Source organism: Neomonachus schauinslandi, chromosome 14 (genome assembly GCF_002201575.2).
Source record: "Neomonachus schauinslandi chromosome 14, ASM220157v2, whole genome shotgun sequence".
Taxonomy (NCBI): Eukaryota; Metazoa; Chordata; class Mammalia; order Carnivora; family Phocidae; genus Neomonachus; species Neomonachus schauinslandi.
Genome location: NC_058416.1, coordinates 72,800,443 through 72,815,303, shown reverse-complemented (window position 1 = coordinate 72,815,303; position 14,861 = coordinate 72,800,443). Strand labels below are relative to the sequence as shown.

Below are 14,861 nucleotides of genomic sequence, written 5' to 3'. Positions count from 1 at the left end.
AAGGCAGTTTAAAATACCATTTATTCATGAGCATGTCCCCTCTCCGGTGCAAGGTCCAGCCTGCCCCCTCTACTTGGCCATGTCAATCAGGCTCTGCAGGGAGGTGGGCACCCAGGTCTTCTCGCCCTGGACGAACACCACTCCCCGGTCGATGTAGATGACGATGCGGCCAAAGGTGTAGAGCTGCTTCCCTTCGTGTCGCTTCCCGATGACCGGCATGAACACGATGTTGTGCTCCTCAGCCTTGGTCTCAATGAGGTCCTTAAAGTTCATGGGCACGGAGCTGGCAGCCACACCGATGCCCCTCTGGGCCATGTTCTCAGCCTCCCGTCGCTCCTGCATGGCCTCATACTGGAAGTCCTTCCTCCGCTCCGTGTGCGTGAGGTAGGCTATGTTCTCCCGCGCTCCGGGCTGCATGTAGGCACCTGGGAGAGCCAGAAGGGCGGGGGGTGAGGAGAGGGGTTCCAACCGCACAGAAACGCACACGGATTCGGCCAACCCCACTTGTGACTCAGCAAGGGGCAGGCGGGCCTCAGACACAAAGCACGAAGGCAGATGGCAAGTAGCTTCGGCAAGTTCAGACCACTCCTGCTTTCGTACAAAAATTAGTCTGAAGGTTTCTGGCTAATGGTAGTAACCAGAGAAATGATTCACAGGAATTACTGCAAGAGACTGATCCTTCCAGGACTGGAAACCTTGACAACACACGGCCTAGCCTAGTTCTATTTTTAGCTTCTCCAATAGAGGCCCCAGCCCTGGAAGATATTAGAATGCATTTGGGGAGCTCAGATAGATGCTGAAGGACAATACAGGGCCACAAGTGTCCAGTGCTGAGGGAAACAGATGGGAACAGCTCTAGGAGGCGGTGTGGGGCCGGGGCAGCCGAGGGAGAGTTTCTAGAGAGTATGAAAATGGGGATGGCCCACTGAGGGGCCCGGATGAGAGAGTGCAGAGAAGTCTATCTGCCTCGTTCAACAGAATATATACTCTCTGAACTCTCTCTTCATGTAATAGGCTCAAAGGACTAAAGGTTCAGGAAATAGAAATTACAGTCCCACCTGCCATTCTCGCTGTGTGACCTTGAACTAGCTCTCGGCCTTGTGGAGCTTCTCTGTGAAGCAGGGCTGGCCTGGGTACCACAGTGGCCTTTGTGTTGCGATGCAAGCACACTAACCCAGGCAGTGACTCACCTGGTAGAAGCTGGGGATGGGTATTACGGGGACAGTCACCTGCCTACTTCTGAGACAACAAAGACACCACTTGCAAAGCGGTCTCCAGACTGTGGCTCACTTCACCCCTCTAGGTTTTTAAGAACATCTAGAAGTAGGCACTATGACTGTTTCGCAAGTAAATAAAATAGGCCAGGCGAGGAGAGGCAACTGCTAGGGGTCAGGCTGTACCCCGGCTCTGTGTGGCGAGCTGTTCCACTCACACAGCTCACTGAGCTCCTCACAGGTGTGCCAACGAGCCTGGAAGGGGGCCCTAGAGGCAGGCTCCCCCCTAGTGTGAATCTGGCTACAGTCAGACTCACGGCCCTATGCCCCTCCCAGTGCCGGCAGAGCTGGGCAGGGGGTCTGGTGGGGCAGAGTCGTGTTGGAGCGGACAGCCCACAGGCACCCAGAAACTCTTGCTTCTGTGTCATTCACGTGTTCAGAAATGCGGCGCTCAGGACCAGGACATCCAAAGAGGCAGAATCCCTACTCACCAACGTTGGAGGACACTGCCCTGTTCATGATGTCAAGTGCTTCGTTAAATTTGTCCTTGACAGATGGGTGTGCCAGCACTTGGTCTGAGAACATGGACTTCCAACCCAGGTACCACTTGGTGATCTCCTCATAATTCGGGCTGTTACTGAGCCAAGAGCATAGCACCTGCCAAAAAGAAACCGGAAACTTGCATCCACAATGGGGGCGAATGGGAGCAAAACTTCCCAAGGGGCCGTTTGTTTTGTTTTGATTGTGGTCCTATACGCTGGTCACACTCATAGGGGTTTACAGGGGCCGAACGGAAGCGTTCAGAATGTAGAATTTGGAGTCAGCTTGGCAGCTACGCGCTCCTGAATGTCAACTCCCTGAACCTCAGCCTCTAAACAACAGGCTACGACAGTTCCCCCCCACCCCCACCCTAAAGGTGTGGTGTGAGGAGTGGAGGGAACGCGCAAGAGCTGCTTAGCATCTGGCACAGGGCGTGTGTTCACAAGTGGTGGCTGCGGGGATTACTGCTCAATTTTGTTCTGGGTGATAGCACAACCTGACAACTGTCCAGGGATCAAGCTCCTACAGTCAGACAGACGTGGGCAGAAAATTAAGTGTAATCGTCCCTGCCTCCATCCCACCCCGCCCCCCAAAGTTAGCAAAGGAGGGTGTACCTGAAGCCACTTAGGGAAGAAGTGTTTCTCGAGCAGCCCCACCAGGCTGGACACAGAGATCATTCCTTCCCAGTCGATGACCCAGTAAAAAGCATCCATGTGCTGCTGGTGGGGGTTAATGACCAACTCCCCGAGACACATCCCTGCAAAAGCAGCCCAGGCTTTAAGGCAAAGTCACAGAAGCACAGAGCAAAATCCTCATTGGACAACACTGGCCTAAAAATCTGCTTTTATCCATCAATTTTAAGCTCTTGACACGGCAATTCTTAAAAACCTTTTCTTCTATAACCCAGAAATAACTAACACGTACTTAAAATCAAATACCACAGAAATCTCAGAACACCAGTGCCTCGCATGTTACCCGAAGCCCAAACCAGACCAATTAGGAACCAGGAGGGGCCTGCAGAGTCTGAGGCCGCCGACGCCATCAGAACCCCGGGTACATTCATGTTCCACCTCTGAGCGCAAACAGCACTCCTGGGGCGAGCAATACCGCGTCTTTGGCTTTCTCGTGGAGCTCCAAGCCCGTGTTTCAAGAAGCACGGATCCTTACCGCTGGCCAGAGAAACCAGCGCACCAAAGCTGATGGACCTAATGCCCTTTCCCCATTTCCTCACCCAGCTTGGGTACTATGTTCTTGACCATGAACGCTTCCCAGGAGCCCGGGGTGAACACGTCTTTCCAGGGCTGCAGGATGAGCTTGGCGGACGAGTCGCTAGGGTGCCACTTCTGCAGGGCGCTGGACAGCTTGCTGCGGATGGGGGAGTAGAGGGGCTCCAGGCGCGCTTGCATGAGGGGCAGCCACGGGTGGACCCAGGAGTGGATAGGCACAGTGTCCGTCAGCGGGTTCCAGTTTTCCACCTGCAGAAGGCGTGGGACAAAGCAGCAGTTCCAGATGCACCATGTGGCCAAAGGCACGAAGGCCCAGAGGCCTCTGCACAACCAACTTAATATCCCCAGGCAACGGCACGGAATCTCCGAAATAGCACAGATTCTGTTTGCATTAGAAAAACCAAGAAAATGAATTCCCTACTTAAATAGGGAGGCTCTGGGGGGAAGGTGCCGACAAAAGGGCTGGAGTTACCCATAGGATGGTAACCGTGTCAGCAGATTCTGTTCACTCCAGGCCTTCTGACGGTACTGAGAGTGGAGAAGGGCCCCTGGGTTACTGCTGCCGGCTGTCCCCCCACGACTCAGGGCCCTACCTCCTTCTGTAGCTTGGGGAAGATGAGCTGGTCCAGGATGTTATCTAAGATCCACACGGGAATAATGTGCACCCAGCTGTCCAAAAAGTCCACCATCGGGTCACAGTTCCTTGGCTGCCACTGGGTGACGATATTTCGAACGAAAGGCATCCAGACTTCCCATATCAGCCTGTGGGAGAGAGGCAGAGGGCAGGCTAACTGCACAGATAGGTTTCAAAGCAGACTGAGTACACCACCACCAGCTTTCCGGAATAAGAAAGAAAAAGGCGTGGAAACGCAAACACAGCAAACGACCGGGCCAGTCCCCACACCGGCCAGACCTGCACCTGCCTCATCCCTGCTCGCCCAGCTGCCTGCTCATCCGCAGGGCCTGGGGCCCCCTGCCAGGACCCGCCTGCCCGGGAGAGTTGCTGTGGGGTCACAAGGGTCCCCTCTCTAGGGATGGCCTGCCTTCCCGCTGGAGCTCTGTGCGCAGCTGATGACTCACCTCAAGGGCCACAGCTCAAATGGCACCTCCGGTCAGAGACCTCTGCTGCCAACTACTCTCCCGCCACCCCAAACGGGGGCGTGTCCTTTCTGTCCTCCATCCCTGGCCTTGTCTGTCCGCTTCTCTCCCCTCCACCTGCCCTTTCCCCTCGCTGCACACAGGCTCTCTGCCTTACTCCCAGGGCAAGCCCGGCGCCAGCCTGTGCGTGACACTGACGGGTGCAGGGTGGGTGAGTGAACGGAAAGCCCCAGAGCAGGGCCGGTCCCCGCCCTCCCCAGCAGCATCTTCCTCCCGGTCCCCGCGCAGTACCTGTGAAAGGCATCTGCCGACAGGTCCTGCCCACCGTGGGATAAGAGCTGGTCGTTCTCCAGGAGGCTCTTCCACTTGGAGATGACCTCAGTGCCGTACGCGCAGTCCTGTGGAGAGACACGGCCGTGACGCAGCCGCCCTGCCCCGCGCAGCCTCACCCCTGCACCCCGGGCAGGAGCGGAGGGGCTCCTCTCGCCAGCCACTCACCTTCAGCGGGTCCCACTCCCTGAAGTACTCCTTCATGAGCGGGTAGACAATGGCCACGGCGAGGTCCACGCGGTCGGACATCCTGTACTCCTCGTAGTACTTGTCTTGCAGGGTCTCGAAGACGCGGGCGCACTCGTCCAGGGTGAGGGGGTCGCTGCAGCCGGGCTGCAGGCGCCGCTCGCACTCCTCCACCATCTCCAGGACCTTGCTGAGGTTCGCGATGACCCGCTCCTCGTGCTCCAGGACCTCCGACATCTTGTCCAGCTCGTGCGACAGGTTGACCACCATGTCCCGCTCGTACTGCAGCTGCCGGTCGCTCTGGATGATCTCCTGCTCCGTGAGGTCGATGAGCAGCTGCAGGTTGTGCTCCAGCTCGGGCAACGCGAAGCCCGGCGCCTTGGCCTCTTTGCCGGGCTGGGGCGGCTGCTGGGCCTGCGGCGGCAGCCCATCGTCGGGGACGCTGTGCTTGTGGCTGATCTGGCTGTAGCTGTAGTAGACCTTCTGCTCCCGGCCCGTCATGTCGATGACCTGGGAGCGCGTGGGGGCAGCGGGTCAGCGCGCGCCTCCGAGGGGGATTGGGGGGGACCGCCGGACGCAGCCGGCACGTCCAGACTGGTCCCTCGGAGCACGGACTACTTAGCTGAGAAGAAAACCTAGTTCTACGGCCAAGGAGCGGCTGCACTGACCGAAGCCGGCACTAAAACGGCATAAGCGATCAGACTATCACATTGTGGCAAAAAAAATGTATATTCAGGCAAAGAAAAAAGATCTAGAAGGACGTGCATCAAGGTGTTAAACTAGTCATCTATGGGAAAGGAAGGAAAAGAGTATTTTTGCCTCTGTGTTTCCTAATTCCCTAAATGGTACCACACACTGCTCTGTAATTATTTGTTTTTTGATTTAAAAACAAAATGAAACACAAGAAAACAGTGACTGGACAAGGACACCTTAGGAAGTGAGCATTTTAAGAAAACGGAGGAACTGGAATATACAGCATACTGAGACACGGCCATCCATCCGCATGGGAAGTAAGCATGTCGCCCAAGGCCACGTGCGTTAGAATCAGCTGGACAAAAACAAACACGGAACTTCTCAGGCCCTGCCTGCCTCTCCTAACTCCAAATCTCTGGCTAGGACCTGCGCAGCTTCATGGCCTATCGGTTCTCCTCGCCAGGAATCTGATGCACAAAACACACACACTCCCACGCCAAACTGCAACAGACAACTGTCACTGTGGTTCTCTGGCTACTCGGGGAGTGGCAGAAAACCCAGGACTATATGCATGTAAGGGCGGTTGAAAATTTAATCAGTTCTTAAAACGGGGAACACTCCATGCTGGTATGCCCTGAGGACACACTCCTGCACTCCTAGTCACAGGCTGAGTTAGTGCATCCTTTCCCAGTACTCAAAAGCCTTAAAAAGCTTCCAATTTTCAATCCGCTGATTGTACTTCTAAGAATCTATCCTTAGAAAATGTCTGAAACAAAGACAAGGCTTCACATACACACTAGCCAGCCCCAAACCAAACCAGAAAACAGCTAAAGGTCTAGCCACACAAGTAGGACCAAATATTCTAGTACTTCATTCTCTGGAATTACACACTCACTAAAAACCATCTTCACACTGCGTTTTTAATCATGGAACTGTTAAGTTCACGGTCTGTTGCTTCGGGAAGAAGGGGCCGCTGTCTGTCTCACGCACCACGGCGTGAGCGCCCCGGCTCTCGGATCGCGACAGCTCTCCCTGGACATGCAAGTGCAGGGAATGGGAGCACGCTACTGCCCAGTAAAAAAACCGAGACAGAAGACCCGACATGACCCGAAGGAATGTTCAGTGATTGACCTGACTTGGGTGTGCATTACTTGTGTTTCCCAGGGCCCATCCCAGACCAGAACCAAGGGCCCCCTTACCTTGACCTGAGAAAGCTCCTTCTGCGGGGCAGCAAGCTTCTTGCTAATCCTGCCCTTGGCCTTCAACTCTTCTACTGTCTTATATGAGTATTTGGGCTTCTTCTTGCTTCCACTGGGGTCTTTCCTCCACTGGCTCAGCTCCTTCTGAAACTCCTAAAGCAGAGGGAGGTGGTCAGTGAAACAAGAAAGGCTGCTTTTTACAGCAAGTGGGGTCACGGAGACCATTCACAGAACTTCACTAGGTGTGGTCTTAGATTTACAGCAGGTTCTGTGCTAAGCAGTGTGCCTGTGTGATACTGAAACCATCTCCTGAGATCCCCCCAACACCCAGCCCCTCTTAGAAATGAGAAGGTTACGAAAGCAGGTACTCCAGACTGGAAAGAGAATCACCCAGACAAAGGCCACACTTACGGAGCATCTACTATGGGCGGGCACTACGCTAGTTCTATATTCACTTCCTGCAAAACTTAGAAAACGATACAAAGTATTTTTTTAAGTACACAAAACCTTGGTTTTGATTTAAAATGAAGGTAGGTAAGCAAGGCCCTGAGTCTTAAGGCAAAGAAACCTTTTGTAATCAGGGTTTGCAAAACTTCTGTAGGAAGATCTGCAGCAGAGAAGGAAACTCGGTCTGAGGGCAGTAGGAGTCCAGCCCACAGAAGTGGGTTTTGTGCTTGTCCTTCTGTTTTCCTCACACTGGGTTAAAACTCGTACTCTTTTTTTCCTTAAAAAAAATCTGGACTTCTACTTCAGGCAGATCTGAAGATCAAGCACTGCTGGGCCCACATTTATAGCAACAGCCGCCCGGAGCCACACAGAAACCACCCGATCGGACAGCCCAGCCCTCGCCTGTTCGCCTCGGGCCCGGCGCTCGTCGCCGCCTCACACCTGGCTCACCCACTCCCATCTGCCGCGTGCCTGCTCCCTGCGGCCCCAGGGCCCCTGACTCCGAGCGGTCATTGCTACACAATCAGACACCTGCTGCCTCGGCAGAAGGACAGGCTCGGTGACAAGTACAGTGACAACGTGTGTCTCTGCAGCCTCCTGCTTTCCCTCGTAAATGCAAAGGGGGAGAGAGCATCTCGGTCAGGAGAGCCGGCCCCTTCTGTGGCCGGAGCAGCGCGACACCAAGCCGCTCCTCGCGGTACAGCCCGACGCCAGCACGGCGCCCGCCCGACGCACAGCTGCGCCACAGACACCGGGGGACCGACCGGACGAGTGAGCGAACGCACAAACTAACCACGGTCAGAAACGGCAGGCACCACCCGCCGGGATTCCCGGCTTCCACTTACCTCTTCGGCTTCTTCTTCGGAGTCAACCACGGGGAAGTCTTGCAGGGACTGAGTGGTCCGCTCTGAGCCATAAGCTCCCACGGCACCTTTTCCCTTTCTCTGCTTGGCTTCGATGGGGTTAATGATACCTGGCACATTTCAGCAAAAGATAAACGACTTCAGATCCCAGTGATTCCTGTTTTTGGACAAGCCATCAGTGGAACCACCCTTCCTTAGTCCTGACACAGAGTAACACAACCCAGGAAGGAAGGCTCTTCTCTGCCCCTGGAACACTGTTCAGGTTCCGTGGCATTTGAAATCACTAAGCATTTATGGGGCCACACAATAGGTTGCTGACATTAGGTTATTTATGTTCTAAATACAGATTTTCACTTCCACTTGGATTCTCTTTTCGATATACTGGGAGAAAAGAGAACTACTCACATATAATGGGAACTCTGATGTACTAAATTCTACACTTGATTTGGAGAAAGGTTCTGATAAGGCGAGTGAATTAGTCAGACTCTATCGACAGCATGAAGGGAGGTGAAGCGGCAGTTCAGTGAGAGACCCCCTCCGTTTCGCTCGATAGCTCCTGTCTCCCGCTTGCTCTGCGGCACGCGTAAGCCTCAGAAATAACTGTCTTCTTCTAAGGGTTTAGAGACAGGACTACAGCATTTCAGCAAAAACCGCCCACCCGCCCCTTCAGCTAGTTCTGTCGCAGTCTCGAATTAGGACAGTCCCCTCATTCTCATTCCGGGTCACCATCTCCGGCTCCACGGAGGCTCTTGGACCTTCCCTACACCTAACGTGTTCAACACATACCCTGGGCGTGACCCGAACAACTACTTAGGGGTGGAATCTGGATTATCGACACTACTCTGTTTCCAGCCACGTTGATGACAACTCACGGGAAACAGGTCAAGGAGAGAGACAGCAAGGTTCTGCAGGAAGAACCCAAGTGCTCGGTCGGGGTGGCTTCGGTATCAAGGAGCCAGGGACGTGTTAGCGGAGCTGTGCGGACGGGGCCTGGGGATGGGAGACCAGGCTGCTGAGCGCCAGTGGAGGCCCCGAAGCGGGATTTGCTTAGCCAGGTTTCCGGTCTCTAGGGTTGAGAAAGCTCCACACACCGTTTCCCTGCTATTCCCGAAGGACAAATAACTGAGCAGGAAGAGCCGGCTCCTGTACCTCCAGGGCCCAGGAAAACTCATGGACAGGGACGCCTGCCAGGACAGAAGATGACAGGGAGCAGTGGAGGCCACGAGCACTGTCCTCGCAGCTAAGACCCATTCCTACCAGGCAAAATCGGAAATCTTAGGTAAGATTATCTTATTTGTAAATACTGGCAACAAGCTCATTTGTTAAGAAACACTGGATAAGCCCAAAAGAAGCCTATCAGTTTGCAGCCTGTTTGAGCCTTCTTCTACAAAGCCTAAGCCTCTTTCTCCTGCAGCACAAGTGTTTTGTTGGAGTGTGAGAAAGCAGATAGCTGAGGGGCACAACTGTCTGGCGCTGGCAGAGCAGGCTGCGGAGTTCAAATACTCTGAAAAGAGAAAAAGCAAGGCACTCCCCAGACAGCTCCTCTTTCTTCCATCTCGCCGCCCTCCCCCGACTGCAGGGCGCTGGCGCCCTACCTTGTGCATTTTTCCCGAGGCCCCTGCCAGGGACGTAGCCCATCTTCTGAAGAAGCTTCTGTCCAATGCCTTTTGTGTGTCTTTCCCAGCTGCCAAAATCCATGAAAGACTTGGTTCCTCCTGCAAAGCCTTTCTGGCTGGGTTTAAAATTGCCACCCTGAGCAGAAAAAAACCCAAAGTTCAGTTGATGGAAAAAGATAAAGAAGAAAAACCCTAAAAAAGCAAGCTTGGATGCCGGGAAAAGGGCCTGGCAGTCAGAGCACCATGAAAAGCATCATACGAACCAAAAATAGACCTGTGCCGTGTCTTAGGAAAGCAAAGAGACTGTACTGCCCCCTTCGCACCTCCAAGGAACCCGCCACGAGGAGAAACCCACACAACCGGCCTCTGTTGAGCCCCAACCCCCTCCACGACCTGTAGGAGATGCTTCGGCTGCATGACCTCCCAAGGACATTACAAAGGTCACAAGCCTAAGATGAAGACGCTACCGTCTTTAACTTCTTGGGTCCGAAATCCTTAGGAAAGTCATCCTGCTTAACAGGCTTCTCTTCATCTTCTGAATCTTCCAGCTCGGCCCCCTCTGCTGCCCCTTTCTTGAGGCCTGCACTGATGAAGTTGACTGGCGCAGAGTAGTCACGGGCCCTGCGAGCAAACACATAGCCCCCAGGGGTCTGTAAGGAACCTTCTGCAGCATCCCTTGTGGAAACTCTGCTGGCCTGAGAACCCCTAAGACAGGACCTCCAGGGATCCATTTTAAAAGAGCAACACCTTCACTTATACCAAAAGGGCCCCAGATCTAGCTTCCTGTCATCATGGGAACATTGTTGTCTGCTGTGTTCAAGTCAACTGTATGGTTGAAGAGTTACCCTGTCAGTGCAAGGCTAATGAAAAATGCAAAATAAGATCTTAAACAGTGCATCGATTATGTCTCAATAAAAGTGAAAGGAAAAAATGCAAAATATGATGTGGTAATGCAACTTTCTTTTACGTGTTTCAAAATTAACCTACTTTAAAAAGCATGTGTTTTGGACCCTATTTCAAGTAAAAAACCAAGCAAAAAAGAAGTTCTGCTACAGAAAAATCATCAAACACAATAAAAGAAATTGTATGAATGGAAAGAACAATTATATCGGCCAAATTCTTAGAATATTGGCCAAATTCTCAGAAAAACTTCAAGTCCATTACCTTTATTTGTATATGAAAACAAAGTAAAATACCTAGGAAATTAACTCCGGGAGATGGAAAGTAGTGATGCTGAGCACGACTGTCCCAAGAACAGCACTTACAATGTCATCAACCTTGGTTCTCTTTATACAATGACCAAGCTGTCTTTAAACATCCCCACGGGCAGTAAGAGAACTCAGAGGATTGTTACCTAAAAAATGCAATGTAACTTAGGGGCTAAGAGCCCAAACTCAGGAGTCAGGCCCAGATTCTCACAGCTTGGCTGTGTGCTTTTGGCCTCAGTTTCTTAATCTGTAAAATGGGGGATGATAATGGTACTTTTCTCACAAGGTAAAGGATACCAAGCACGTAAAGAGTGCAGAACAAGTAAGGGGCCAACAAATGTTGGCTGTTATTATCTTATGGTTACATAATTCTTGATCTCTGATCCTTTTATCATCTTTTAGGTTTCCTTGCCAGATGAGAAGGGGTTCAGCTGATCTCCATACTCTTTCTCCCCAGGCTCCTTGGTGAAAAAGGCACAGTCTCCACAGGCTGGAGCCTGTAGGCCACAGATGGGACAGGAAGACAAACCCAAACTCGCTACACGCTCTGGTCAAGTGAGCTGTGGCCAGTGCACACACGACCTCACGCTGAGGAGGAGGACTGCTGGCCTGAATCCTCATCTCCCTGCCACCACCCCTGCAGGGACCCTGTCTTGGCCTCACAGAGCTCCCTCTTCTGCTGGAGGTCCGTGCTGACTCTGCACACCAAAAGGTCTTCTCCAAACGTAACCACTGCCCACATCATCCGCCCTCTTACTACAGACCCACGGGCCTCTTCTCAAACTATGCTCCCTCTCCCTCTCTCCACTCCAGCCTACAAAACCTTCTGTGGACACCCGTTGCCTCCCCTCAAGAGCCTCTGCATACTCGTGCTTCTCCAACCACCCTTGTTACCTTCTGCTGTCATATAAGCTCAAGGGGCGCTTCTCTAGAGAAATCTTCCCTCACCATCCAGAACAGGTCAAACTCTCTCCCTCAGGTCCCAAATCAGTTCCAAACTTCCACTGTGGGAATTGTCGATGAATGCCTGTCTCCATGCTCTAGTGTCTGGGCTCCCAGAAGGCAAGGAATGGGAGCATAAGACCTAATACATATAACTGCTTGTTAAACACCAACGGATGGTTAAATCAGCAAAAGAGCAGCACTCCAGCCCAAGAGGAAGGTGGGCTTCCCTAGCTGATGTTGTAGCTACGGGACTCAGTAAGGCCAGGAGCGAAGTGTATTTAGTGGGGTATCTGCCCAACCCCCTCTCCATCTTCCCCACTTCCCTAAAGCAAGGCGGAAGCAGCCCCATGCCGCCCAGTACCGTTTGCCTCCAAAGCTGGGCCTCTCTTCGTCTGAGTCTCTCTCCGCCCACACTCCATAGGTGGCCTCTTCCTTGGTCTGCCAGTGGCGCTGCCGGTTAGGGTTAAATTCATTCTGGAGATCCCAGTCGGTGATCTCAAAGTTCTCCCGCTCATCGTCATCATCATCCATGTGGCCTTCCCCATCCCGGTACAAGTGGGACAGTGACATGGCCAGCCACTAAAGAAAGGAATAAAAAAGGCGCACACAGTCTGTGGTAAGTCCTGGGGGAAGCAGCAGTAGGCTTCCCTGAGTCCCTGCTCCTTGCTCCCTTCGAAATTCCTCCAAATTCAAAGTCTGTTAAAATCAGTTAGAGTTCAATAAAGCAGACATTAAAAACATATTTTAGCGAACAAACACTATTTAAACAGGTAGGACAAAAGACTGGTCCCAACAATATGTGATTCTTAAGCATCTATTTCTCTGTCTTAGTCAATGCCATAAAACATCACACACACTCACTTGTATATAAACCACATAAAAATAACTACGTATGTTATTCTATTATTGCCTCAAAAACGGCGTGGGCATTTTCCTGGATCCCAGATTTTGTTGTTGTTTGTGTTATATCTGGACCCTTGGCGGTCCCAGGAGTGACTGTTTTTAGAACATGCTTTCTGAAATATATTACTTGGTGAGACCCTAAGATTTAAAGTTTTCCTACTAAAACATGAATCTCTTCTGAAGGCAGTAGGAATTATAAACACTACCTTAACAGACATCCACGTATTGCCATAGAGAATTCAGCTCCTGGTAGCTGGGTGATGAGATTCAGCTGTCTCTTTCTTACGGTATATTAACTATACTACCACCCTCTAAGAATGCCTGTGAGCCAGATTAAATGAGATGGTGCTTAAAAAACACCTAGCTCAGGGGCGCTTGGGTAGCTCAGGTGGTTAAGCGTCTGCCTTCGGCTTGGGTCATGATCTCAGGGTCCTGGGACGAAACCCCGCATGGGCTCCCTGCTCGGTGGGGAGTCTGCTTCTCCCTCTCCCTCTGCCCCTTCCTCCCCCCACTCATGTTCTCTTTCTCACAAATAAAATCTTGTAAAAAAAGAAAAGTAAAAAACACTTAGAATAAAAACGCTCAAGGAACAATAGCTGTTACTGTAGCCCCAAGATTAGGTTCATCATCATTACTATTACTGGATTACGGAAGGAACCTAACAAAGTACGGCTAAAATCACAGCCTGAGTTCAAATGCCAGCTCTACCAGGTACTCAGTGAGTGCTCCAGTATTACATACACACGAAGTGCCAAGCATGGTGCACTACACGACACCACTTGCAATTCGTGACGGCGACTGTGATTCTTACCTACCAGTTGCTTGCCGCAAGCAGCCTTCAGGACAGGGAGTTCACTACCTCTGGTCGCTTCTGTCACAAAGTTCTCCCTACTTATTCCACTCACTGGCACACTGGTAGGGTGCAGCTGGTCCCAACCTCACCCAAGAGTGAAAAGGAGGGAAATGTTCGCAGAAGAGGTAGGGAGTCAATAATACCGCGGCCTCCTTGGACACCGTAATAACCGGAGGGTTGCTAGGAGTTACAGAGCCTTCGACACAGAGCAGTACGCACGTCGCGGGCACGGAGCAGTACGAAGTACTTGCCAGACGCTTCGGGCTGATGAGCTGATGTAAGCATCAAGTCACTTCTAGGAGGTGGGTACTGTTAGCGTTCCGACGCTCCAGATAAGAAAAACGAGGCTCAGGAAAGTCGGACAACTTACCCTAGGTTCTACGCGGCAGAGCTCGAAAGCAGGGGGGCTTGAAGCCAGGCTTCGCGGAGGGGCTCGGTGGGTCCCTCTCACTCACTCCTACTGGCGGGGACCCCCACCCCCACCCCGTCTCTTCCCGCACCCCGGCCCCACTCACCACCCCCGGGTCCCGCAGACCAAATACAACTACCGGCTCCGGGGGAGCAGCTCACCGCTCCGGCGGCCGGAACCCGGATGCGTCTAGGATGGCGCGCCGGAAATGACGTATCGGTAGCGGAACCGGCGCGCTGGTTACCACGGCAGCAGCGGAAGGCTAGAGCGCCTTCGGCTCTAGAGGGGCGGAGCTAAGAGGAGAGAAAGGAAGCGGGGGTTTTCAGGGCTTCTAATGGCTGGAGGCGTATTTCCTGGCCGCCTCGGCTTCCCCTCCGCGCCCTCTAGGTGTGGACGACGCCGAGCCACCTTGGCCTGCGTGGACTCCTTTGCCAGCCTGAGATTCAAAATCTGTAAAATGGGGATATAGGACTAGCTCACTGGGTAGTCGTGAGGAATAGCGTGAGGCAATAGTGGGGCCGGCACCTAGCCTGAAAGCGGGAATAATGAAGGTCAAGACTGCCTCCTGTATCTTTGGGGTCCTTTAGTATAAGCACCGTCATGGGCACAGAGCAGTTGCCTTCTGCGGGAGCTTGAGAGAGTGCAGGAATGAATGGGCAAGCTCTAGAGATCCCAGGTATTCCCTCCAGGAAATCTTTCCCTTCTCTTCTTTTCCAGCCTGTTGGCTAATAACATTCATTCATTTACTGATCTAATAGAAACATACCCAGTACCTACCCTGTGCTAGGCTCAAGGGATGTAATGAAGGAAAGAGGCACCAAGCCCTTCCAGGAAATCCCTGGCTGCCTCTGGACTCTGTAAGCACACAGGCTCTGGAGTTCCCATGTCCGCTCTGCCACTTACAGACGGGCCTTGGGCAAGTCACTACATCTCTGGAAGCCTCGGTTTCCTCTTTTGCAAAATGGTTGAGGATCGGTGAGATCAAATATGTAAGCCGTTTCAACTGTACCTGCCACACCGTAGGTGCTTAGGAAGTGTTAGCTGTTAATTTTTGCTTATGTTCTTTCTCACTCTCTCCTCCATATGATGAAAAGATTCAAGAGGTAATTGTTAGAATTGCCCTGGACTTCT

General features: G+C 52.4%; 1 protein-coding gene across 7 annotated transcripts; it reads right to left on the bottom strand.

The window, feature by feature from the left end:
- Positions 1-2: 2 nt before the first annotated feature.
- On the bottom strand, positions 3-14,036 carry TFIP11 (tuftelin interacting protein 11). 7 transcript variants are annotated; one of them, XM_021703595.1, is made up of 14 exons: positions 13,892-13,937; positions 13,280-13,647; positions 11,927-12,144; positions 9,880-10,033; positions 9,392-9,548; positions 7,779-7,906; positions 6,487-6,639; positions 4,577-5,104; positions 4,370-4,476; positions 3,574-3,742; positions 2,986-3,229; positions 2,369-2,511; positions 1,706-1,871; positions 3-425 (listed from the first exon to the last, which is right to left on the bottom strand). In XM_021703595.1, the coding sequence occupies exons 3-14, from the start codon at positions 12,133-12,135 to the stop codon at positions 70-72; spliced, it is 2,514 nt and encodes an 837-aa protein (XP_021559270.1). In that variant the 5' UTR covers positions 12,136-12,144; positions 13,280-13,647; positions 13,892-13,937; the 3' UTR covers positions 3-69. The 7 variants fall into 7 exon arrangements, with proteins under 7 accessions (XP_021559270.1, XP_021559271.1, XP_021559272.1 ...); XM_021703596.1 differs by having other exon boundaries at positions 13,280-13,593; positions 13,837-13,905; XM_021703597.1 differs by lacking the exon at positions 13,892-13,937 and adding an exon at positions 13,837-13,861 and having other exon boundaries at positions 13,280-13,616.
- Between the last annotated feature and the right edge of the window lie 825 nt (positions 14,037-14,861).

Coding starts and splice junctions, on each gene's coding strand:
- TFIP11 (XM_021703598.1), bottom strand. CDS start 12,135: ATGTCACTGTCCCACTTGTACCGGGATGGGGAAGGCCACATGGATGAT. Junction 10,034..11,926: donor CCCAGCTTTGGAGGCAAACG/GTACTGGGCGGC, acceptor GTTTGCTCGCAG/GGCCCGTGACTACTCTGCGC. Junction 3,743..4,369: donor TCGGCAGATGCCTTTCACAG/GTACTGCGCGGG, acceptor TCTCTCCCACAG/GCTGATATGGGAAGTCTGGA.